The 26,620-nt window shown below is 47.8% G+C and overlaps 1 protein-coding gene across 4 annotated transcripts in view; it reads left to right on the top strand.

Moving 5' to 3' along the window:
* Window positions 1-26,620, top strand: part of BCL11A (BCL11 transcription factor A) — a 67,448-nt gene that overhangs the window by 33,509 nt on the left and 7,319 nt on the right. For 3 of the 4 annotated variants that reach the window (XM_062571498.1, XM_062571500.1, XM_062571497.1), the window contains exon 3: window positions 25,159-26,620. This exon is cut by the window's right edge. In XM_062571498.1, coding sequence (XP_062427482.1) covers window positions 25,159-26,620 — 1,462 coding nt within the window. The remainder of the gene's footprint in view (window positions 1-25,158) is intronic. The other variant, XM_062571499.1, reaches the window with a different exon arrangement.

Genomic DNA, 26,620 nt, shown 5'->3' with positions numbered 1-26,620 from the left:
AGGGTGTAGTTTCTTCAAGAAACTGCTTCAATTCCTCTTTGCTTTGCATATTGAGAGCTCTATAGCCTACTAATAGGCCAGAAACTGCAGGCACCAAACATTCAGGCTCTCTTCTGTTCCCACTGAAATCATTAGAAATGCTGCTGTTCAGGTCAGTGGGAACCAGGTGGTTGGGTCGCTCATCACAGCTGTCTCTGAACCTTGATGGTCACAAAGTTTGGCAGCAGGGAGTGAATTGTCCGATGAGTTCTCCTGAGGGTAATGGTCTGTCTGTGCCATGTGAGCATGAAGGAAATTAAAAGACAAGTGGTTGTTGTGGACATTCTCAGGGAGACGTTTGGAAAATCTTCTGGAAAGAACAAATGATGTTAAGATGCGGGTTCTCAAGTTGAGGTGCCCCTAATGAACTTGACATTCAGAGCAGTGGTAGTTACCATTTCTGGAAAATCAGACTTTGTGGAAAGGCCCCAAGATGGAAGTTACCAAGATCTCCAATTTCTCCTCCATCTTCCAGATCAAAGGTGGATTCTCTGTGGCCAAATATGGGAGCTGGGCACTCTGATGGACCTCTGAGGTGGGATCCTACCCCACCTGACCTCTGCTAAAATGTACAGCCAAAAGTGTTCACAGGATATGTTTTGAAGTATATATAAAAATGTTTAACTCTGTTAATAGCATTTGCTTTCTTTTCCTCTCTCTTTCCCCACAAATCTGCATTCTTAAAAGGGCTTGATTTGCATGCGAATGTGGGGAGACCTTTCCATCATTTGGCAACTTGTGACTAACTCTCTTAAATTAAAGCTCCATGAGTGGATTTTCCCCATTCAGTCTCTTTAGTTGAAAATCACTGACTGCTTTTCTTTTCTTTCTTTTTTTTTTTTTTTTTTTTCCTTTCTGATTACAGAAGCTCACCTCTGGCCTGAGACCAACCAGGGAGAGTTTCTGTTGCAAAGGAAAAAATTTCAAAAAGTTATAAGCATCGAAAACAGAGGGTAACACTGAAAGTCTGAACATAAGTTACAGCAACCACTACCAGGTGATTACCATAATGCAGGGTACTTATTACTGCGCTCTAGGTTTCCAAATGCTTGGGAATGATTCCAGCTTGTTTGGGCTTGAGAACAAAATCTCTCTGAGATGTATAAGTCAAGATGGAAGGGATCCAGTGACTGCATGAAGTTGCACAGTATCGTCCCAGTGCTGAAGGATTATTTTAATGGCTAAGGCTAACAGTACATCTGATAGTGTTTCAGTATAAATGTTTGCAGACGGAGTTCAAAATGCTTATTTAAAAATGATCAGTCACGGCCTAAAACCTGGTTTGTTTACTTATTTTAGGAACGAGGCAGAGATACAGAACTACTGTATTATGGATGCTGAACTGATACCTGCTTTGGGAGCAGATTGCAATATTATTAAGTAGAAGAGCATTTTTCTTCACACCTGGTTCTGCTGACATCATTGTGAACAATGCAACAAATTGCAAACTGGACTATGACTGACAAAATTGGTATCAGAGAGAACAGCTTTGTACACTCTTTCTGGAATTTGCAGAGGTTTATGCAGCCTAAGGCATGAGACTTAAGTCTGGAAACAGATAAACATGCTCTGTGAATGGTCTTCTGCTCCTTGCTGCGTTTGTGGGGGGAAATCTGTGTTTGCAAAGACCTTTTCTCCGAGTCTTTAAGGGTAGTCCATTTAACGGACTCATAGAGCTGTATTTTCTTTACAGTAATGAGGCAGCATGACATATCAATTGTGGGAAATCTGATAGACTTGGAAGACCCTGGGAGGGTAGAAAATTACTTAATTTACTTTGTGCAATAGTCTTAATTTTCAACTATTTGAACAACTGATTGCTGGGGCAATCATCAGATCTTCAGAGTTAAGATGTTTCCTGCTGGAATGGAATATTAGCTAAATCAGCTATGGATTGTGATGACAAAATGGAGTGATTGCGTGTGTCCATCTCAGAGTAAAGAGAAGATTAAAAACAAATCCCTGAACCTGAGCCTCATTGCTTTTTATTTTTCCAGGAAGGGTGAGGCAGGTGAAGTTCACATTGTCTCGCGGTTAATTACCAAGATTGAGAGCCGGGACTCCACAGCTCTGATCCTTGCTCAGTCAGTGAATCCATCAGTTAGGGACAGAATCCGGTTTCTTTACAAGCTGTCGAGAAGTCTTTTGTTTTGTGCCTAGTCCCCTCGATTCCTGTGGTATTTGCTCATTGTGGGTAAAAGCGATAGAATCTAGCAGTGGAATTGCATTATGTCTCAGGTGCTTTTGTTCCAAATTAATAATGATCCTATACGTTTTGGACCCATTTCACAGAGACTTAGAGCCAGATTCTGCTGCCCTTGTAGTGGGAAGGTCTTCTTCTTGTGAGCAGATTGCTGAAGCTAATGGGACCTTTCCTCAAGGAAAGTATTATGTAGGACTAAGAGATTAGAAACCGGTCCTTCATTAGAGCCCTTACGTTAGAGTTCATAGAGTCCTTATGCTGTGGGCAACTCCTGCTTGAATGAGTTTTCCCACCAATTTAGATGAGAGGTGCCTTATGTGGGTACCTACTCCTCAGCCTCATCGAGAAACTCATGTTCTGCTCGTGGAGCAGAAAATAGCTCTAGTGCGAATGTGGAGTGAGGCACCTCCTCACGCGAGGAAGGGGGATGAGACCCAGTTCATTCATCAAGATGCGGCTTATATGAGAGCAAAGATGACTGCAGACTTTATGAAAACTGTATGTGCCACTGAGCAAAATATTTGTAATTGTTTAGAAAGGAAAATGGGCATGAATATTAAGAGACCTTCTCCTGCCTTTCTGTGCCAGCAGAAAATGAAAAATTCAACAAGAATGTATTTTCTTATTAAAAAAAATCTGGACTATAAAATGCAATACTAATTTATGAAGGCTGAGAGCTGCATGAGTGAGAATATTTAATTACAACTGCAAAGTACAAACATTTCCTAGCAAGCATTCATTGTGTTAATAATAATTAATTAATTCCTTGTCTAAAATGTGCTTCCTACTCATGTTCTTTTAGTAGGCTGGAAATCTGATTCCAGTTTTTATTTTATTTTGCTGACAGCCACCCAGAAAGTAAGGATGTTAGAGGCTGGAGACTGTTTGTATAAACAGAGCTTTATGTTACACTGTGTAGATCACTGCGTCGGGGCTTGCGTGATTTTGTTTAGCCGACTTTGCAAACTGAGGCAAGGACTTCAAGCAGATCAGCTGATTTAGAAGGACCTAGTATTTGACTGTTACAGTGATAAGTGTCTGTACAAATATTTATACAGTTCCAATAGTCTTTTGAATTGCATTATTACAACACAAAAAGCTGTCAGATTTCCAGGGTTTGTGAGGCATACGTCGTACGGCTTGCATACATTTTGCCAGCGTACACAGGCGAGCTGTGCTTGCGCTTGGAGCCGGCTGGATGTGAGCCACGCGGGAGGCGGGAGCCGGGGAGGTGCTGAGCCCCTGCCTGGCGGAGCCCGGGCTGATAAGCCCTGCCGAGAGACTGGGTATATTAGTTCAGGCTTAGCACTGAATTTATGCAGTCACATGGCATCGGGCTGACTCACGACGGGAGCGAAGTGAGATTGCACGGGCTCCGAGTGTGGGCAGAGCAAGCCTGTACCCGCCTGCCAAGAACGGTACGGATGTACCCCGAGGAATTTGGGGTGATTTCTTCGCCTCTCTGCAATGTCACTCCTCGCCTGGCTCGCTCGCAAAGGGACTCACCCAAAGCTGCTGCTACCTGTGGGAGTCTTTCCATCGACTGAACTTTGCCCCGGGCTCCGGGTGAGAAAACGGCTGTCGCCCCGAACCAGGGAGCTAGGAGGTGGAAGCACCGTGCTGGCTTACGTGCGGGGGGTGCAGAGTCAAATGCAAGGGATTTGGGCTGGGCATAGAATATAAATCATCTCCTGCCTGCTCTGCTGGAAGCTAGTCCAAAAAACCTGTATAGGTGGGTAGTCCAGGGTTGCTAACTTTTATGTTTTTTCATGAATCTCGTCATTGGTCGTTTTTCTTAAAGCTCCTGCTCCTGGAGTTGTGGGATTACATGATAACCTACTAGCACTCCTCACTCCAAAATAAGACTTGAAAATGTGATTTAAGTGTTCCCTACGGACTGAAAAGTCAGAAAGCAAGAGACCCCAAATGAATCACTAAAGAAAAAATCTGCATTTCATGATCCTTAAGCCAACATCTAAACTATCACAGTGCAGGCGGAAAAAAACTTCCTGATTAGGAAGTAGGAGCTGGTGGAGCCAAGATCAAATATAAAAGGACAAGATTCTTCTAAGCAGCTCACGGGGTTGAGGGCTCCCTTTTATAGGGGGATTTTTAGTCTAACTTTCTCCCATAGGGCCTCCCTATGATTCTTTAGGCTTTATTCTTCTGCTCTTGCTCAGACAGAAGCTGTGTTGTGTCTGATTTGCATCATCCATGTAACTCCCTTAACTTCAGCAGAGTTCCTGCGGTTTCACGTAGTTCAAGGTTTTCCTGTCTAAAGGCGTCTAGAATTTATTTTTATGTCTTAAGACAAGCTTTGGTCCAGCTGTTTATGCCGCAATTCAAATTAAAATGCTATCTGTGGTGTCAGGAAGGCTGCTATAGCAACTAATGGTCATGTTATGGGGGCTATGGGCTGAACTTTGCTTGCATTTCCAACAGCGTCACCCCGCAGTTGCTTCCATGAAGCCAGTGGGATTATTCCAGATCCTCACATCCAACAAGAGTTTGAGTCTCTGATGGAGAAGATGATAGGCTTCTCCAAAGTATTTGAACATGAATATAAGACTAGATTCCCAGCCCAATGTTTCAAGCCTGGAATAAGAGCCAAACTAGTAATATCTTAAAGATAAAAATCCTATATTTTCCAAGGAAGAAATACACAAAACAATACACATGCGGATGTACAACACAGCGTTAAAGGGTATTTAAAAGAAATGGTAATGGGAATATGATGGTGAGCGTTTGCCCTCTAGGCACGCTGTGGAGTGCATGTTGAGGCCAGTCTTCCTGCTCTTGCTCTGCAGCCTGTGGAGAGACGCTGTCCCAGAGATGACACAGGGCAGGCCAGTGGCTGCCCAAAACCAGGCAGAGCAAATCCTGCCTTCTAACATGCTGATAGTGGTTGCATGTCATACTGCCCACTGATGTAGAAGACTAGGAATTTGGAAAAAGCTTGCAAGGTTGTGAAACCAGAGTCCAGGTTGCTGTGGGTCTCAGTGTCCTTCATTATCAGAGCCCAGTTTTGTTTTTTTTTTAGGAGTAGGAGTATGTGTCTTTCCAACAGCTGTTTCTATGTTTTCTGAGGTTTTGAAGAATTGGGCTCCTTACTTCCAGTACAGCATTTCAGTGTTTTCAGGGCTTGTTTCTCCCCAAAGGAGAGTAGCAATCCCATGAAGCAAGGAAGGAAGGAAGGAAGGAAAGGAGGAAGGAAGAAGGAAAGAGAGGAAATTGCTGTAGAACTCCTGCCTAACAATTCTTAAATTCAGAACATGCACGATATATAATTTATAAGTGCGTCACACTTGCCTCAATCCTGGCCTCCTAGCGTGATGTCCTAGATTCCAGGTTCAGCGGCCAGCCCTCCAGCAGCCTTCAACTCTAGGTAGCTCAGAGCCACCAGCTGTCCTGAAGAGATGGCCCACTGAGTGCAATTCGTTTGTATGCAGCGAGTTCAAAACCGCGAGGCTGTTTCATCTGTGTCACCGACTGCAGTGATCCTATCTGCTGCCGCGAGCTCGGCTGGGTCAGCCAGGGTCGGCGGCCGGTCGCGAGCCCGATGCTCTGAACCGAACGGGATGGATCGAATGAGTCAGGGAGGGAGCAATATCCCTTGAATCAGTCCTGGGACTCACGCTAAGGACTAAACCCAGCTTCGTCATGATGCGTGGTAGTTAGATGGGGCTACTGTTTCGGCCCTGTGCATACAGCACCGAGCGCGGTGGGATCCCTGCGCTCTGCATGGGGCAGCATCACCGTGCGAACGACGCACAACGTCAGTAGTCGGATAACGAGAGTATTAACCCTGCTTTTCTGATGATGTTCTAATAGGAATACCCCAATTCTTGAAATTTCACCAGAATGCGTTATTTCCAAATGATCTAATTCTGCCACAAAGCGTGGATTGCTGCTGTGCACCGCTGTGCCCCAGCCCAGAGGTAGCTGCATTTCTTCAGCGGCCGAGCTAATTCCTCTGCATCTGAAGTTATTAGAGCTGTCGTGGGGCCCGCTGATAGCAGTGTGCTCTGAAAGGCTCTGTCGGGGTGAAGATGATGAGGGTTGCTTTTCGGGAAATTCTGGGGTTGTGTTTAAAAATGCCTGATTGGCTCAAAGGGCTGCATGTGTTTTCCTGGTGGCCTCTTTTTGAGCTTCCTGTTGGGATATGCTCTGAAATGTAAAGATCCCAACTTCAGAGCAAGCAGAAGGAGACAGTAGTTGCTGAGGGCAATTTTAAGGTATTTCTATTAATTCTTCTTTTTTTTTTTGGGGGGGGGGGCACAAAAAGCCTGAGTAGTGATACAGTGTGTGTCATGACCAGGAGCAGTTTGCTTGATGTCGGTGGCTGGATACAGGCAGCGTAGTCAGAGCGGATGGGCTTCTGACCAGTGTGTCATCCCGCTCAGATCCTGTTTCCTTTGCAGAAACTGGGAGGTGCGGGGCAGTAGCTCTGTTGTTCTCTGGATGCACGTGATGGCAAGACACATCTTCATCCAGAGTATCATCCGAAGTGGGGGCTGTAGAGAAACATCTGTCAGTGAGGCTTTTAAAAGCTCAGCCTTAGAAAAGATGGGAGAACAAGGCAGAGTACAGAAGTACTAAAAACATGGAGTGTGTCGTGCAAGGAGCGTGCAGGCCAGCTGTATTTGTTCCCCTGCAGCTAGTTAAAGCGTGTGCAGGTCTGATCCTGAGAAGTGCTGATCAACCACAGCTCCTCCCAAGGTGAACAGGAATTACAGGATGCGTTCAGGATGTTGCAGGACCTGCTGCAAGGGGATGGATCCTGCCTGTGCGGCTTGTCTTAACTGCTCCGATTTCGGTATCCTGCAAGTCTGTCCCTAAGCCACGGGGAAACACCGAGTGCAGTGCCCGTCAGTAGGATCTCGCTGTGGCCAGAAGGTCAGACAGCAGTAAAACCGGCAGGTGAAGAGTCGACAGAGGAAACCCTCCCCCTGGATTGAGGGACCTGCATTTTTCCCAAGGAATGGGTCTTCAGAACGGATCCTTCCTTATGAAAAACACCAAAACCATGATCTCGGTTTTCTGGTTTGTCTCCAATGCTGGTATTTGCATACTTGTATCCCATACGTACCTTATTGCAGCACCCACACAAGCACTTCGCAGGGTAGCAATAAAATGTATAAATATGCTTACACATACATGCGCACGTACAAATTGTCTACGTAAAATAAAGCGTTCAGAAAGCCTGGGAATAGGCAATGCTGTTCCGGCTGTCTCGAAGGTGGTCGCGGCCCCGGGGTTACCTCCTGCCCGACCGCGCTGCCCCGGCCTGTCTGTGTTGAGTTGCGGGTACGCCAGGGTGCTTGCGGTCTTCCACCTTCCGGGGCCGGGCTCCAGCGTGCCGTGCGTGCGGGGACACACGCCGCGGGGTTGCTAATAGTGTGGGAGAGTTAGTTCCACCGTTAGGCAAACTCCGCTCCCGCTTCTGACACTCGGCCTTAAATGCCATCAGCAGCCTCGGCAGTGAAACGTTAAATAAGCTTTAGAAATTTGTCTTTAGTCACCGTGGCAATCTCACCCAGCGAGAGCTTTTCTTTCCCTTACCTGGTGGCCGGGGCGCAGGCCTAGGAGCAAGGACCGGAGCTGGTCCCGTGTCTCGGCTTCCCTACCTGTGACGGTCCCCTCGCGCGAGACGGCTCGTTGGGGACCGATGAGTTCCCGTCTGGGCGGTGCTGTTTAAGGGCCGAGTGTTACGACTTCGCGAGGAATTTTCATGTGTCCGTGTTTATTCTTGGAGGGTCGCATTAGCCAGGTATAGGTGCATTAGGACAATTCTGCTCCCTCCAAAGGCAGCGGAGAGCCTGCAGCCAACCCGTAGAAGGAAATAACCTGGTCGTTTTATAAAAGAAGAGATGACCATTTCTTATGTGAAAGGAAGCCAGAGGTACTTTGTCTAGCAGCCAGGAATCCAGGCTACCTTACTGTCCAGGGAAATTAGCCTTTTGCTTTTGTGGTGAGTAACTGGAGTGCAGAAACTTCAGCTCAGTGTTAATGTGGTTGCTGGAAGCGGTCTGGGTGCACGACTTTTTGCTAGTGTTTTGCTGTAAGCCTATGAGCCGTTTACAGTCACGTTGAACTGTATGGTCCATATACTGCACTTCCCGTAGTATGTTGGTTTTCTATGCTTTGGAAAGGTATTTTTGGTGCAATTGAGCTGTTTACCAAAGGGAACAAAAATCAATAGGCTGGCTGCTGTCATTTTAGAATTAAAAAAAAAAGAAAAAAAAAGAAAAGAAAAAGACACAGTGTCTCTCTTCCCATGTGATAGTCTTATATGTTCTGACACTATCAAAGCGGCCCGTCGTCTCTGGCACTGTGCAGCCCTGGTGGCTACCCTTTTACCAACCGAGCTGCTGTTAAATACATTGCCTAAACGTGCAGATGTCACATTGCTTAATGCGATGAAGATTTGAACGTCTGTTGGTTAACGGATAAGGCTGTGAGGCTCACGTGCAGCGTGTATGAGGTGGAATATGCAACTCCTGTGGTTTCCAACTGTACTTATCAAGGGTGCGGGCTGTCTGTCGGAGGAGGGTGTTGCTTCTAATCTGCGACTTCCCATGCCAATAGCACAGAGATGCACGGAGGGCAAAGGCTCCTCTTCTTCCTAACAGTCACTTCAGCGAGGCTCAGGATGAGGAGTCATTTGGGGCAAAGCTGGAAAGCTAAACATGTTGCTTGGGAAAAGGAAGGCATGAGGAAGACCATGAAACGTCCCGGAGAAAGGGTAGCGAGCGGGGACCTCACTGCCATCCCCTGAATTTTGGTATTTGCATTCGCCATTAAAAATGGAAAGTGTCAACTCCTCCCAGTATCCGCTGCCAATCATTTTAGTGCCAGAAACCCTTCCGTAAGCCTTTTAGAGTGGGAACAGCGCGGCCGGCATGCGTTGGATACCCGCTGCCTCTGCTTAGCGGCATCGCGTGTTCGCCTCTCCCAGGCCGGGCTTTGGCGTGCACCTTCCTGCCAAGGTAACTCTCCTTCGGGCAGTGCTCTCCTCAGTCCAACTTTTCAGAGCCCGCTAGAGAGTTGGGGAAAAATATTTGTAACAGCGTATTAAAGAGGTTTCTCTCACGCAGAAGTAAACTATTTATGGCGATAACCGGGTTTAAAAGGAATTGTATAAGTGATACTGGCTTCTTTGTCAGCAAAAAATGAAGCAAAAACTGTTCATAGATGACATTATCTAAATGACATTACATACGTATGTCCTTTCTTTCCCATTTCCTGTAATCCTGTTAGGGCATTGTCCCATTACCTCAAGCACTGTCATCTTTAAATGCTGTCAAATCTTAACTGGATTGCCAAGGACATCAGCAAAGAAGCTAGGTGAACCTGATGGCAATTGCATGAACGCCGCACGGTCGTCTCCCACCCTACCCCCATGCGGTGCATTTGCTGAGAAGACGCTCGGGTAGAGCGATGACTCAAGCGCCTTCCCGTCCTTAACCGCAGCGCATGTGGTTCCTTTTTATATTCTCCAAGACACCTACGGGCACACACAGGATTCTTTCTAAAAAGCCAAAGCATGAGGCGTTTTCCAGGCGAGGCTCGACGGGTCCGGCTCTTCGCGGCTCTGCTCTTCGGGCCTGCCGCCCCGCGGCCGGGCACGCTGCTCAGCGCGCCGGCAGCGACGGCGAGCTCAGCGCGCGCCGCGGGCTGCCCGGTGCCGCCCGGGGCTCCCCTCCCTCGGGACGGGGCTGCCCCGAGCCCCAGTTCGCGGCCGGTTGCGAAGCGCTCCGAGCGCCTCGGACTGTAAGGTGCGATTAAGTGCAACGTCGCAGTGTTCATTTTTATTAACGTTATTGCTCTTTTATTGTGTTACTACTAAAAGTGATGTGAGGCCAATTTCTTTTACTCAGACCACGAATGTACTGCTGCGGTTTTACAAAACTAACAGTAGACATAGCAGTGGATGGGAAAATGGAAGAATTAAAACTTGGGTCATTTACCTTTTGAAATATTCAGTGCTCTTAAACTTCAGGAGCGAGAAACGCTCATGCTGAAGCACCAGCCTGTTTACCGGGGCAGTGCACGCTGTCCGGTGAGTAGTAGTAATGATAGTGGTGCGCTGCAGGGCAGGAACGGGCGGGCGTTTCGTTATCTGTCCTTGCCGTGCCTGGCTCCAAGGGGCTCTCGCCCTCAGGGAGGCCACGAAACCTGGCGGCGGTACCTCTAACAACAGCAGCTAACCTGAAATACTCACTTTGGCCAGCGTGCTGGCCGTACGGCTTCGACGTGTGCCCGGTGCTAGGTATTTCCCTGGGGGCACGTGCCTCGTGGGGGCTCCCTGCGTGCCCGAAACGGAGCTGGGAAGCAAGAGCTGAACTCTGCGGAGGCCACCACGGCACCTCGTCTCGCGGCGTCTGCAGCATCCTGTGCTCGTTTCCTGGCCCTTGGCAGCGAGAGCTCTTTTGTCTGCAAAATCTGAAGCGCTCGGTTCTTCAGAACAGTTCAAATGGTCCTTCCCCAGCTGTCTGTATTTAGGGCTCGATCTGTTCTACAAAGTTCCTTCTCTTGGAGATCTCCCGTTCATGTTTGTAGCTGAATTTTTTGGTCCAGTCCCCTTTGCAGGTTCCCAGAATATCCATGGGATGTAGGGGGAGGGGGACTAGCAGCCCCTCAGGAGCTCTATGCTGGGGTTGTTGTGGGCACCCCAGATCCATGCGGCTTGCCTGCAGCTTAGCATCTCCCTGCGTGCTGCCCTTGCAGGAGCAAGGAGAGATTTTAACTGAGCTGGTGGATGGGTATGGCGCTCAGGCTTTCTTCATCCTTCATCTGAGTGCTGCAGACGTGGGCTGGCTTTGCTAGCCTAAGTAGAAGGAGGGCTGAGGACCTCGTTCCCTTTTTTGGTGTATTGTCAGAGTAAAGAGGTGGTGATGGCAGAGAGCCAGAAAGGGAGATCTCTTGCGGATGAAGTGCATGAGAAATGCTCTCTGCCCAACAGCAGCTGCATTCATTTGGCCCAACACAAAGCTAAGGCAATACGAAGGCTGAGATATTAGTCTCAGTGCTGTTAAAGAGCAGGGCCTGGATCCAGATATTTTCCTGCTGAAAAAATCAGTTGAAACTGGAGCTGGAACCTTGGAGGAAGGTGGTAGTCAACCCGAGAAAGGATATCTTAATATGGCCATTTAGATGACACAAAAGATTATTCAATTAATCAGTCTAGGTTAGGGCTTTTTATTGCTATCTGTTACTGGTGCTGCAGTTACAACATTTAATTGCATTCTCCTGTAACAAAATGCTTATCTTGCTAAGAAATGGGATTCTCTGCAATCTGTTTCCTATACTTGAAAACCCTTGTTTTCATTTCATTCTTTACCATCGGTGAAGGCCTAGCTCGTGCTTTGAGGCCAATCCTCTTGTTTTTATCCTTCGCTGGTGAGTGGGCAAAGGTCCCCAAGGCAGATCTTCCCACTGGAAGTCTCTTCCTGGAGAGTCTCCTCATCAGCAAGCGGCACAAGCCCTGTCTCCCGTCCCTGTTTCCTGTGCTGCTGAAGAGGATGGTGCTGGCCGTCGCCATTTGTTTTAAGTTACTGGGCATATTAATTCCACCCTCTGCCCCTCATCAGGGCAAGGACAGATACCTTATCCGTGAGAGTAACGTGCACTTCCGTGCTACAAGACGGGCTGGAGGCAGCTCCTGTTGCTCCATCCTGATGGCCCTCTAACGCAGATCCCGATTGAAAGGACTTAAAATTGAGTGCTCCGAGGTTGAACATAATTTGTATGCCACTGCGTCTTTTGGCTAGTGAATTATAGTCATTTTCTGACTACTGGGTGAGAATTTTTCTCTGCTTTCTAAATCTCTTGATAACTGAAGATTTGGGTGTAAAAACACTAACCGCACTCAGTTAACTGATTTTTCAAATCAGTCATAGCTTTTTTTTTTTTTTTTTCTTTTTTCCTATGTGCACAGGAACCATTTATAGCAGAGGTGGGCCGAGTTCGCAACTTATTAATCTCGCACTCGCATGTGGGTTGAAAAGAGACACTATGCCTTTATCAAAAGCCAGGCTAGCACAAAGCCTGTGCAAAATCATCATCAAATCCTATCAGAGGTGGAAAATATCTCTTAGATCATCTCATTCATTTCCCTGGCAATGCTCAACTGTTCATGATAGTTAATTTTCTAGTGTCTGCTGCTGACTGCCTCTGTGACTGCAGGTCTGTCATTTTGCCTTTGGGTTGTCACTGTAACTTTTGCTGGTTTTCTTGCGTTTCCAAACAAGGCTTTGCAATTTTATTTGCTGGTTGCCTGTGAGAACGACTTCTTGGACTTTTGCGTTTCTCTTTCTCCTGGGTTGCGCTGGAGAGTAAATCGAAGAAACAGCCGTAGCTCTCGTCTTTCGTATACGTTTTTATACTGGAAAATATTCCAAGAAGCATCTAAACGAGGAGCCGTGTTTCGCGGGCCCCTGTGCTGGGGGCAGGCTGACGGCAGCTCTTGGGAGCTGCCGTTGCAGAAAGCCCCGGCCCTGGGCAGCTTAGACAGGCCACCGGCTCGCGTGGCCCGCGGCGGCTCAGGGCTGCAGAATTTTTATGCTCTTTCTTGTGTGTATGTAACTCGTGCCAATTAGTGTTTGCCCTGCGTTGTGTATTATGCATTAGAAGCTGATCCTTGGAGAGCTTCGGGACTCCGGATTCGCTCCGAGGGCGAGCGCAGCCTGCTCGGTAGCGGCCGTCCGGCCCGTTGGCGCGGTTATTTTCTGTTACCCACCTGCGCCACGTGAGCGAGTTTCCAGTGGCGCCGAGATCGCCCGCCGGATGAATCACTCCGCGCGTTTCGTTACTGTAAAAGCCAAGCAGCAAATGATACCCACGGGCAGACGCGTGCACGTGCAGAGCGAGAAAGGGGGGAGAGGGGACAGCAGGAGGGGAAGAGCAGCACCAAAAAGGGAGGAGGTTTCTGTTCCGCCGCCGCGGTCCCGGTGCCGGTGGGACCCGCGCTGGCGCAAGTCGGGGGGCTTTCTCATCGCGCGCCGCGCAGCAAGCTCCCGCGTAAAGCGGTCATTGGGGGCAGATAAATACCGCTCAGGAAGGCCGAGAGTTAATCAGCAACTCCTCAGGACTTCCCTGCGCGTGTTTGTGCTCAACTACTTACCTGTGTCTTTGTAATTATTCGTGTGGAATAGAACATAAATCCTGATGCCTAATTTTTCTTCTAAAAATTTCACGAAGTAATCAAATCCTGAAGCGCGTATTCTGTTCCGGTGGTTTTATCAGTAAATCAAATTTTTATCATTTATCAGCAAAAGTTAGGTTTAAGCATCCCCACTGTAATGTTTGAAAGATGAACATTTGTTTCAGTGGGTACTGTGCCAATCAATAATCTTCCAGCTTGACTCAGCTATCAATTATTGCTGCAATTATTTGTCTAGTTGGATATTTAAAATGTCATCAGAAAGAGATGATTACATATTCCAGAAAGCAAGGCACTGTATAATCAGATGAACTGAATCCAGTTAAATGTAGTGTGGTACTAACCTGTCCTTCAAAGCTGAATTCTGCAGCCGCAACTGAAACAACAGCTTTCTGCATCATTGTAAGGAAACAGATCTTAACCTTGGAACACTGTATGTTATTGGGGTCGGGTAATACTCAGCTAGAGGAGACCTTGCAAGCCGGGAAATTGAATCAGCCTCACTGACATAAGGGAGGGGTTTTTTTTGGGGGGGGGGGGAGGGCTGTTTTTGTTGGATTTCGTCTGCAAATCTATAAATAAGAAAATCCACTCTTTATCTTCCTTCCCGTGAATTTAAACTCTTGAGCCTGCATCACCCAATTTTCATATGCCCTTTTTGCATTGCTTGACTTGATATATGTGTAGTAAATACTCTCTGTGCCCTGAGAATGCAATAAAGCGCAGCAATTCTTGCAAGTCTTACATCCTCCAAACTTCAGATATCCTAAGTATTATATCATTTTCAACTTCAAGGATATCTAGACTATGGAGAGGAGACTGAATAAACCAGCGGAGACCAGACAACTTTACGACACCTCCTGGTCCTATTTGCAAAGCAGAGAAAAATTATCAATTCTACTAATACTCCGTTGTGCAAGTTGGGAAGCTGAACGCTGCAGGGTCTGGTTCAGCTCTTGCTGTGCTTGCAACTCCATGGTGACATTGAACTTGCTCAGGGACAGAATAAACCTTTGCCTTCCTAACAGATGATTTGCAGACAGAGATGAAGTTTTGGGGGACCTGCCGTTCCCCTGACCTACTTTGTCACTTTGGTTTGCTGCTGACTAAATACCATTAATTTGAAAGTGAAAGGAAAGGGAGCCAAAGGGGGAAGGCTGGTGAAAGGGGAGACTCTGAAGAGGGTCCATTTTGAGAAAGAGAAGATGGAATAAAACTCCAAAGGAGAGAGGTCCTGAATTTTCGTATTCCTCTGTTTGATGTCCGCTCCGTAGGGTTTTCCTCGTACGGGAAACAAGGCAGTAGGGCAGTTTAGCAGCACGCGAGCGTTCAACACCCGGGCACGAGCGCTGGGGAAAACCAAATGAGCGTGTGCTGGTGCCTCTTTGGTGACGGTAACTCGTGGAGCTCCTCCCCGCGCGGTGCAGCGGGAGCCTTCGCGGCCGCCCGGCACTAGCGAAGTGGCAGTAGATACGAGAAAAGCAGCCGAAAACCGAGGGGCGAGGTGGCGGCCAGCCGCTGGCCGCAGCGCTCTGCCTCGGCGCGGACCCCTTCCTCGGGGGCGTTTCCTGGGGCCCCGTTCCTGCGACGGCCGCGACCCGTTTGGGCAGGTTTTGAGAGAAACTTCTTGGTGTCCGCCCTGCCTTTCCTTCACGTTTAGCCACATAGTCGTCAGAAGGGAAGAAAACAAGAAGAGGAACAGGGAGCCAAGAGCAAATAGAAAAGGAAACCATTCATCATGTTGGTGTATGAGAATGAATAAAATAATTTGGAACCTCTCTGTAGCTGGGTAATTACGCCCCATTTAAAAAATGAATTATTAACTTGATTGTCCCTAAGAGCCATTGGGTAAATACATAATTGTGCACCGTTGAAACAAGGTATTGTGTACGGGATGGTCGGGTTGGGCTTTGAAGGAGCTTTGATGCTCTGTCAGGTCAAGGCTGAGATGAGGTTTCTTCATTGGTGGGTCACTGGCCAGATAGACCTTCCTGGCTGCCGAAGGAGAAACCTGCCTGGCGCCGGGTCGGCCGGAGGGAGCAGCTTTAGCTAGGAGGAGGACGTGAAATCTGCACTTCTTGGACTTGGTTAATATTTTTAGACAAACTAGATCATATCGGTGATGAGTTCCTCCTACAAACCTGGCAGTACAGTAGAGTTTGTAGTGGAGATACTGCTGCATGTGTTGGAGGTTGCTGGAATTACCTGTGTTACACTGAACTCTGTTTTTACGTAATATCTGTGTTTCTCCCTCACTGTAGCCATAGTGTATCGGGTGCTTATGTGTGCATGATCAATTCTTATTTGCTTGAGGAATTTCTTTTAAAATTTCTTTTGGAGCTGAATTTAAAGCCCGGCATTGTTCTCTGAATCCGCCGATTGCAATTTTGTTCTGGTCCTCGTTAATCAAGAAGTGACAGATTTCCACCCCCCCCTTATGTTCTAGAAAAGCACAGAATCAGTCCCAGCCTGATACCTTACTTGCCAAGTTGGAGCTTGAAACAGTTTTTTTACTTTTTTTAAATGGCCAAAGCGTAATCACCTTGAAAACGGTGTGCTCCAGGGGCACAGGAGACCCCACTCCTCCTGGCCCACTGCTCGCTCTCTCGCAAGTGATTTATTTATTTATTTTTAAGAGTAAGTAAATACACAAAATATTTTGCGACTGAAACCCAAAGGTCATCCACAACCTTCCCATTTTTCCTGCGAGGGTCGAACACTCGCCGCGGTTCCTAGGAGCCCGGCACACCGGCGCAGCCGCGACGCAGCTCTGGCCGTCTTCTCCAAGGCTGCTCCGGGTTAGGTCAGGCCCAGAGAACTTCTGTTCTGCTCTGTCGGGCTTTTAAACGTGCAGTGGGTGATGGGACCCGGTTCCACGTGAAAATGGCCGGGCGGCTGTTTGGGAGGTGTTTGCTTTGACCTAGGGACTGCCCTTGCAGGAGCTCGCTGCGCCGCAGGTAGCACCTCCAAAAGCTGGCAAGGCGCCGTCCTGGAAACCCCAGAGCGTCTGCCCCTGTGTGCGTGGGGTTTTTTGTTTCTGGTTTTTCTTTTCTTTTAAGTTTGGGTAATGGGGTTAGCATTTTGGCACAATTCTTTTTCAGAAGAGAGTCTTCTAAAAAGATCTTTTAGTGAAAAAAGGCGTTCTTGAGACTAGGTATTGAAAATATTTGGGCGTTTTTATTGAAAAGAGTTCGGAAAGTTTGGATTTGCCAAAAACGTTCTTTTCAGCCCCCCCCAAAAAAAAGGGAAATTTTTTCAATTGTTATTACGGAATGTACCAATAGGTCATAGAAAAAACATAACAGAAAGGCTAGTAAAAATGGCAAATGGAACTGAGACTCCCACAAAGCAAAGCACCTTTTAGATATTTGACACTTTTCACAGTCCAGCCAATCTTAGGGCGTAACATCAGCTCTAATCATACGCAGCTCGGGCTTTATTTGCAGAATTTTCTCTTTGGAGTAGCAGGCAGCGTCCGCGCTCCGCACTGCGTGCGTGGTACGTGTCAGCATCTGCAGAGCTTCAGGGACACCATTGCCCGTTTTCAGTGTTCATTCACGGGGACCGTCCTGGCCACTTCACCTCTCCGTTGGAACAGCCGTGAAAGACTGGCTTCAGCCTAAAGCTGGTACGCTGAAGAGATGAATCGAGCCCAATATTTATTAAATACCAGGAAGACATTGATGCCAGTATATACAGAGCATAACATCAGAAGTGATAAACAGAAAGGATTGAAGGGAAAATACCCTGTAGTACATAAAAGCAGCTACCATTATTTATTATTGTTATTACTATTATGACAGCAATAGTAGTGCTTATGATAACAGTGCTAACAGCTACCTATAAGCAGTTAGTAAGGTACTGGGTTAATAATGTGCCTTTTGCAATCTGGAGAATCAGGAAGAATTAGTGCAATAAGCAAAAATATGCTTGGACAGTTACAGGTGCTCCTATTTAAATTGATGCTACCAACTACCAGGAAAAGGTGAATCAGAAGAAAGCAGCTATTTCTTACAAAGAGAGAAGTGGGCTGCGGCAGGCGCCGAGGGGACTCGCGTGTCTCCCATCCATCGCCAGCTTCCTGCGTCCCAGCAGTTTCGGTTCTGTCGTTTCCAGTTGATGGGATAGCAGCAGTACGGATTTCCAGAAGAAAAAAAAGGGAGTTGACAAGCCAGATGGAGAAGGAATGAATCAAGCACAAGTGGTAACAATTAACTCAATATTTTTTCTTCCCCCCTTTAAATACCATAACAACTCAAAATTTATCAGTCCAAAAATCAAGCAATCATTTGACATTAAAGCTGAATACAGAAATGCCTGGGTTTGGCTCAGGCTATTCCTCCAGTCGTTTTTTTGTGGCGAGCAGAAGGCACGGGGAGATCTTCGCTCCAGGTTGCAGGTGTTCAAGTCCCAGCAATTTCATGTTTTCTGCAAAGGCTGCGGATGTGCTCTGTAGGTGCAGCTCCAGGCCATGTGGTAGACAGGGGCCTTGCCTGTCTTGGCTTAGCACGTGCCAGGTTTTTAAGGGCAGAAGAGCTGTTCTGTGGTTCGGACCTCAGCTCCTGGCGTGCTCGCCGGAGGCGAAGGCGCTGCGGGAGTGACAGCTCCGAGGTCGGCAGCAGGGAGGGCCAAGAAGCCTGGCCTGGTTGGAGACTTTCAATGGACCTTTCTGGCACGGGAGTTTCTCCAAGAGAGCGATTGCAGCTGCGAATGAAGTCCCGTGCAAACGCCGCTGCCATGTGCTCCGTTGCTGCTTACTCTTTAACGATTTTCCATTGTGTTTTTGTTTGTGAAAACCCTGGGAAAATTTGGCTTTCTCCAGTACTGTGTGTTTGAGAGTGGACTGTGTCCAACCACTCTGATGCCCTGTGGCACGTTGCGTTAGTATCTAGCTCCTTCACCAGAGGTCCTTTGGAAATAAACTCCTGCATGGGGCATGCCTGTCTTGGACGTGGGCTCCAGAGTCACCCTCATGGGATCCTGAATTCAGCTCTGTAAAGCATTTCGGCATCCAGAGAGTAGATTCTGGATCTAGCCCGTTCTTTTAAGAAATGAAGACAGCTTTTCCAAGGCACATTGGCACACGGATGCGTATTATTCCATTACTCACTTGGCAATGGCTGAACCTGTATGCCTGGCTCCAGCAATTTTTCTTCTCGCAGCAGTGGCATCTAGCTGACAGCTTCTCCTCCCAGCTGGTCTTTTCCCCAGAGCCTTGTCTGGCTTTGCTGCTGGTAGCTGTGGACATGGCTATGAGTCTTGTCCGGGGTCAACTATAGTGTTCTCCTAGATGTCGGCTTTCTTGGACTCGTGCATCCGTGCAGCATGCGAGGCTGCTCTGTGTGTCGGTGAGCACGGCAGAGGAAAACTGTCTTTTTTTAGAAGAGCCCCTTCCTGCTGAAAGCAGACATGTCGTCATATTCTATTGAGTAATTGTGCCAACTGCCCTTAAAGGCACTCAAATGCCAATATCCGTTCCACTCATTTGTTAGCATTTTTCAGATCAGAAGCTAAATCCATCACTTGTGTTACTGGTTAAATCACTTCTTTTCAGGGGATGGGGGAGGAGAGCTGTTCTTCTACCTTTCTACCTAGCTGCAACTAGTACTTTAGAAACACTGACAATGTTGTCGTGAAATGCAGTGCTGTGTCCTCAGATATGTGACCAGTCATTTGCTGGCTAGGATGTAAAAAAATTGAATAAATCTGTAGTTGTTTTCAGGTAAGATGGTTAATATTTCACTAAAAAATTAAACCAGATTCACTGGGTGGAGCCAGTCATTTCTTTAGGGTTTATATAAGCTCTAAATTTGTATTTGTGATGCGATATTCCTCGTGGAACAGCAGTTCTCCTCTGGTAGAACAAGAGAGGAATTTTTGGTGCAGCATTCCTGCCATCATCTCCCGGGGATTTTTGGCTTTTCTGCAATTCCATTAAGATGCCGTGAGCCAGATCCTCAGTTCTGACAGAGCTGTAAGGAGGCTGAGTGGGGAAAAGCGCTGCCTTTTACTCTGCTCTTGCCCGTGGCTGCCAGGACCTCCTTGGTTCCCTGCTTGGGTCAGAGCAGTCACACGTCTCCTAATACCTCAGGAGAGGTGATTTCCCCAATATGAAGAAAACTGTCGGTGGAATTGACTGCGAGGAAAAATGTACGCAAAAATATGAATGATAATTGGAAGTTTTTTATAAAGAGTTTACTAGCTGTCCAGGAAGGAGAGGGCAATTTTGGCCAAAATCCAAAACCCACTTGATTCAATGGTGAGATGAGAACAGCAATTAGATGTTAAAAAAATCAATATATGACAATTTCAAAAATGGAAAATAGATAGCAGTCAATCTCAGAGAGAAATCATGATGAGTAGAGAACTGATAAAGGAACCTAAAGATGCTGAGGGAAAAGCTGTGCCTGGCACAGATGAGGAGAGTAAGAAAGCTTTTCAGAGCCCTGGGGGAAAAAAAAATCCTAGGAGCTGTTAAGCTCATTTTAGATGAAAGAAACAGTAAGGTAGAAATGCTTAATAATATTTCTGTTGTAGATCTGGAAAGAAACAGTGTCGTGTTTCTGTATCATATGCAGGTGATGACTTTTTTTTCTAGCTCATTAGTAGCCAAGGAGGATTTTATACAAGGTCCAATGGAGATAAATATTTTTAAATTAAAAGGCCCTGACAACTTGCACCTGAGAATCCCTAAAGGGTTGGCATTGTGGTGCTTGTTTTTAACCAAGCTTATGTACTGGGAAAATACTGAAAGCACGATAGTGTTATGTCTATAGGTGGCTGTAGGGTAGGAGTGGGGTAGTTGGCAACACTTTGCTTATCTGTTCTGGGCAAAATAATTGAAGAGCTAGTATAAGATTCAATTGATAATGAATTAAAGGATAGAAATATAATTCATGCCAGTCACCTTAGATTTATGGAATATAGATGGTGTCAAATAAACCTGATTTCATTCTTCAAGATGACAAGTTTTGTTGATAAATGTAGATGAAATGGACTTTGCGAGGCATTCAGCTTGGTGCTGCATGACACCCTGGATAAAACAGATGAGCCTTGTACAGCATCAGTAGTGCACACGTGTTGTGTGGGTTAGGAACCAGCTGGCAGATTTTGGAAAGTGGTCTGAACTGGAGATGCATGAGTGAGGGGCAGTGGTCAGCAGGCATCGGCGCAAGCCTCCGCGTTTCGTCGGTGGCTTGGAAGTGAGTGTGTAATTGCTACCGATTAGTTTTGGGGCAAAAGCAAGACAGGTGGACCAATAAATGACAGCAAGGCCAGTTTTATGGGATGATCTGCAAAGGCTGTCAAAGGGCGTTTATTCAGGGTGCGTTTGCCGGGGGCTGTTGGGATGCCGGATCAGAAGTGAGGAACGCGGTCCGTCCCTGCCGAACCGGGGGTGCCGCAGCCCTGGTGGAGGTCTGCGTTAGCCGAAAAAGGGCTCGACCCGAATTCCCAGGAGGAGGCCACTGTCGTGAGAAGGGCTAAGCTGGGTATACAAACAAGGGAGTAGCGAATGCGAATGGGGCTGTGATTTCAGGATACTGCTCAGCGCCGGAGTATCACATGTGTGAGCAAACTCCCATGTTTTCGGCAGACTGCACTTTCAAGAAGGTCCAGAAAAGGGCCATAAAAATGATTCAAGCATTGGAGAACGGAGAGAGACTGAACAGGGCTCAGGCTCTGTCATTTAGAAAAATGAACAAATTTTGAGATGTGCCTTGATTTCTGAGTGTGCATATGTCCTTGGGGGACACGATGGGACTCGTTGCTTGCCAAAAGGCTTTTCAGTGTATCAGGGAAAAACAGAAAAAGAGCCAATGGATGGAAATTAAAGCCAGGGAAATTCAGATAGGAACAAAATATGTGTAACTGAGGATGATTAACTGTGGGAACTAGCTGAGGAGGGGAGAAGTAGGTTCTTGATCTCTTCCGATCTGGTTTGAATGGCTTCTCCGGGTTTTCATGCTTTACCTGAAGACAGTTTGCGGGGCTGCTGGGGGTTATACTTCATCCAAGGAGAGTGTTTTGTTCGCTGTGCAGGATAGCTGAGTGAAATTTAATACAAAAGAGGTCAGAGTATGTGATCTGGTGGTAGCTTCTGTCTTAAACTCCTTGAATCCAAAGGAAGTGAGGCTTTGAGCTCAAGCCCTTCTTCCGGTGGCTGAGGAAGGCTAGTTTGGTGGTGATCCATCGCTCATTGAGACTGGGGGACTCCTACAGGTCTCTCAGAAATCATCCCAAAGCCCCGATGCCATTGCAGTGCCACTTTGGATAACCCGACGTCTTGCGTGGCTGCGGGAAAAAGCAGAGGGGGACGCTGGGCGGGCGGTGGAGCAGGGCTGATGGGACGTCCCCTTCCGTGCCTGCAGCCAGAGCGATGCCCTCTCCGAAGTGGTCCTAGACAGGGAGGAAATGAGGCCAGCCTTGAAATGAAAAGCTTGATGGGATCTGCTCCAGCTCCTTCTCCTTGGCCAGCAGTAAGCGCTTGCTTGCACTTACCCCTAGCAGCCTGCTGCCGTGGGTTGTGCAGCTCCTGGATGATGTGGTGGCCCTCGACCAGCAAATCTCTTTGTCTGCTGAGGGGGGCCCGGAGCTGGCAGACAGCAGTCACCGGGTCCCGCAGTCCAGGGGTGGCTGCCAGGGCGTAGCGAGGCCTGCCGGGGCCGAGGGAGGAGGTGCCCTGCGTGGCAGAAGCAAGCAAACGCAAGGATGCCGTGGCTTCCCGAAGCTCCCGGGCGTGGAGCGGAGGTGAGGGTGTTGGGCGCGCGCCCCGGCAGAGCTCCCGCCGGTGCTGGCGAGCGGTGGTGGCTCGCCGGGAGCTGCTGCGGCTGGGCTGGTCCGGGTTCTCTTCTGGCTTGCTGCTTTTATTTATTTTGCCTTTTTTTTTTTCCATCTGGTCTGGGGAAATTGGTCAGCCTAGAGGTTGCAGAGCTCCAGCTCACGACTGCGGTTTGCCAGGAGAGCGTAAAACACGTAACCCCAAATTAGGGTTTGGCCAGACTTGTTGGCTTGACAATTTTCCCTTCCTCGAGGCCGGGCAGAGCTAGGCGGCAGAGACCGCAGCGGTGCGCGGAGCGCCGCGGGGGCGAGCGCCGGCCCCGGAGCAGCCGCGGCGGCGGTGGGGCTTTCCCCCGCGGCGGTGGGGGCGGAAGGCCGAGCGCTGCAAAACCCAGGCGTCCCGGGGCGCTTTGGAGCCTCCTCTCGCTTCTTGCTGGAAACGTGTGGATTATTGCCATAATTCTTACAGTTTGGCAAGGCTGCATTAGGCTGGAACGTATCTCTAGGTGGTAATATGGTCAGTCAATAGCTTTCATAATTAATCAAGCACTAATAGACAAATTAGAAATTGTGTCTCTTCAAAGCAGGAGGTAGAGGCAAATCACTGGTGGATTTTAACTGTTTCACGGCTTGATTTTATTTCCTGGTTTCACATTGCTCTTTTCAAAATGTGAGGTTGCTGGGGATTAGGGAAGTTATGTACATAAACATTATTCTAAATTTAAATTATTATCTTGATTACCAAACACGGATGGTGAATTGAAAACTTGTTTTTCAGAAAAGCAAATGAAGAATAATATTACATTTTACACTCCACTAAATCAATGTAGCCCTAATTTTGCCATGCAGGAAATCAATTCTAGTCTTTATAACAGTTGAAGATGTTATGAACAAAGTAATTTTGCAAATTACGGCAAGTAACACATTTATTGATGACTGTAGTTTAGGAATTTAGAATTTGCGAGCGCTATAATATAATAAGGCTGTACTGGCAGGAGCTGAGTGAAATACAGATTATATGGTGAAACTGTAATGCATCATTTGCTATTAGTGGACTGGTAATAATTACCAGTTTCAAAGCAGCTTTTTCCATGTAATCTTTAGTCTCAGTCGTAACAGCCCTTCTCATTGACATGATGATTACACTAGCTGCCCTTACGATCTAGAATATCTAGTTGATGGGAATACTAAAATGTGATAGCGAACACTGTATGTTTTATCCTCATTATAAGATAAAATGCTATTTTCTCTGACCTAATATATAAAACAGAGAAGCAAGGTAGCACTACAGTGTTAGCATACTGCAGCCTGATCATGTATCTTGCACCATGTGGTTAAAAACTTCCACTTCATTACAGCAAAACAAGATGAAATTTTCACATTTAAGATTTTTTTGAGCACACAAATGAGCATAAGAATGTGGAAGTCCAATTGAATTTTGCTCTATTTGCAACAGATTTACGTATTTATCTGTACTCACGGGCCTGGCACATACTAAACACAGCAATATATTTTATTCAAATGCTGGCTTCAGTTGAAGAATGAAATGTTAAATATTATTCCATGAGCTTTTAAAGTGACTAAAGTGTTAAATGCCTGCCCTAGATGGTTGAATCTCTTTTTACTCACCCAATTCAGATTGTCAGACCAAATGTATAATAATAGAAGAACCTGGAGGCACAGAGGAAGGCTGCGATGGGTCGCTATAGCCAGCACTATAGGCTGCCTGTCTGTCATATTCCCAGATCGTTATTCAGCTCATTGTATGGTGAAAATACTCATACGAAGCTTTTCTTTCTCTTTTTTTCAAGTGAGAGGGAAAACAGGGCAGTTGCAGATAAAATGATGTTTTCCTTCCAAATCTGCCTTTTTTTCCCCCTGTTTTTCCCCTTTCTCTTCGTATTAGGCAAATATTTGAATCCTAATTTGGGCAGCAACCATTTAATCTTGTAAAGAGATTTACCTGTGAGTGGTTTATATGGAGTGAGATTATAAATGCATCGTAAAGTAAATTGCTAAATTGCAGGTCAGACCAGGAGTACATTGTGCAGTCAAATACCACTGTAAGCTTTGCTTGTATATTTTTGTTCCTCAGCAAATCTCAGGAGCTTTTTCTTTTCTTTTCTTTTCTTTTTTCTTTCTTTCTTTTTTTTTTTTTTAATCACTAAATAGCAACTGTTTAAGAACTGTTAGGCAGGGCTGGAAGTAAATTTTTATACTCACCTTAGTAGGCTCACCTTAGCTCTAACTTCTATTTACCAACATTTAGCAAAAAAATGAGTACTGGAGTTCAAGTGAATTATTTACAAAATGACAGTAATCAGTAAAAATGCACTCAGCTTCGCTGTATTTCATAATACTCTTTGCTTGCACCCACTCCTCAAAAAGTTACTCATTTATTTCCCGTATTTTGCGATCTATTAGAAGGGACTGCTTTCTTCTGCCATTACCGGCCGGCTTTTTTGTTTAGTTATTTATTAGTCGCTTGCTCTTTTGTCAAGCCCGTGTTATCTCTGGGAATAAATTATCGTGAAGTAGAGTTAGCGTGTCCCTTGCCAGGGTGGCGCTTGCCGTCCGCAGGCTCCTTTCCGCGCGAGAGGACGGCCGTGCCTCCGGCAGGGCGGTGGGCCGGGCCGCCTGGCCCCTCTCCAGGTGCGGGCGGCGGCATCTCCCTCTCCGACTTAATCGTCTTTTTTATCACTTTTTTTTTTTTTTTTTTTAACTGCGGTTACCTGTTCGGATCGAGTTTTGAAGCTCGGGGAAGAGAGGAAGGCAGGAAGCCGGCGCAGTTTGGATACGGTTAAACGTCGCAGCTGCCCTCCCTCCCCTGTAATTACACGTTAGCTGGGATTTCTGTTTTCCCATTTAGATTTAATGTTACGGAAAAGAAAGATGAGGTGGGAAAAAAAGCTATCAGTCATCGATAAGCAGTTCGGTGATTAAACATTCATGTTGCTGTTGTATTATTTTGCAGGTAAAGATGAGCCCAGCAGCTACACGTGTACGACTTGTAAACAGCCTTTCAACAGCGCCTGGTTTCTCTTGCAACACGCACAGAACACGCACGGATTAAGGATCTACTTAGAAAGCGAGCACGGCAGCCCCCTGACGCCACGGGTTGGTATCCCATCAGGACTAGGTGCAGAGTGCCCTTCCCAGCCACCTCTCCACGGGATTCACATTGCAGACAATAACCCTTTTAACCTGCTCAGAATACCCGGCTCGGTCTCGCGAGAGGCGCCGGGCCTGGGCGAAGGGCGCTTCCCACCCACGCCTCCCCTCTTTAGCCCTCCCCCAAGGCACCATTTGGATCCGCATCGCATAGAGCGCCTGGGTGCGGAAGAAATGGCTCTGGCCACCCATCACCCTAGTGCCTTTGACAGGGTGCTGCGACTGAACCCCATGGCGATGGAGCCGCCGGCTATGGATTTCTCCCGGCGCCTGCGGGAGCTGGCCGGCAACACCTCCAGCCCGCCCTTGTCCCCGAGCCGGCCCAGCCCTATGCAAAGGCTGCTGCAGCCCTTCCAGCCGGGCAGCAAGCCCCCGTTCCTGGCCACGCCGCCCCTGCCTCCCCTCCAGTCCGCGCCTCCTCCCTCCCAGCCGCCCATCAAGTCCAAGTCGTGCGAGTTCTGCGGGAAGACCTTCAAGTTTCAGAGCAACCTGGTCGTGCACCGCCGGAGCCACACCGGCGAGAAGCCCTACAAGTGCAACCTCTGCGACCACGCGTGCACGCAGGCCAGCAAGCTGAAGCGCCACATGAAGACCCACATGCACAAGTCGTCCCCCATGACGGTCAAGTCGGACGACGGGCTCTCCACGGCCAGCTCCCCGGAGCCCGGGACCAGCGACCTCGTGGGCAGCGCCAGCAGCGCCCTCAAGTCCGTCGTGGCCAAGTTCAAGAGCGAGAACGACCCCAACATGATCCCGGAGAACGGGGACGAGGAGGAGGAGGAGGAGGAGGAGGAGGAGGAGGAGGAAGAGGAAGAAGAGGAGGAGGACTTGAACGAGAACGAGAGGCCAGACTACGGCTTCGGGATGAACCTGGAGGCGGCCCGTCACCACGAGAACAACTCCCGGCCCGGCGAGGACAGCCGGTCGATGCCGGACGTCATGCAAGGTATGGTCCTGAGCTCCATGCAGCACTTCAGCGAGGCCTTCCACCAGGTCCTCGGGGAGAAGCATAAACGAGGGCACCTCTCCGAGCCCGAGGTGCACAGAGACACTTGCGACGAAGACTCGGTGGCCGGCGAGTCCGATCGCATCGACGACGGCGCGGTGAACGGCCGGGGCTGCTCCCCGGGGGAGTCCGCCTCCGGGGGCCTCTCCAAAAAGCTGCTGCTGGGGAGCCCCAGCTCCCTGAGCCCTTTCTCGAAACGCATTAAGCTCGAGAAGGAGTTCGACCTGCCCGCCGCGGCCATGCCCAACACGGAGAACGT

Source organism: Rhea pennata, chromosome 3 (genome assembly GCF_028389875.1).
Source record: "Rhea pennata isolate bPtePen1 chromosome 3, bPtePen1.pri, whole genome shotgun sequence".
Taxonomy (NCBI): domain Eukaryota; kingdom Metazoa; phylum Chordata; class Aves; order Rheiformes; family Rheidae; genus Rhea; species Rhea pennata.
This window is presented reverse-complemented; position numbering and strand designations above follow the sequence as displayed.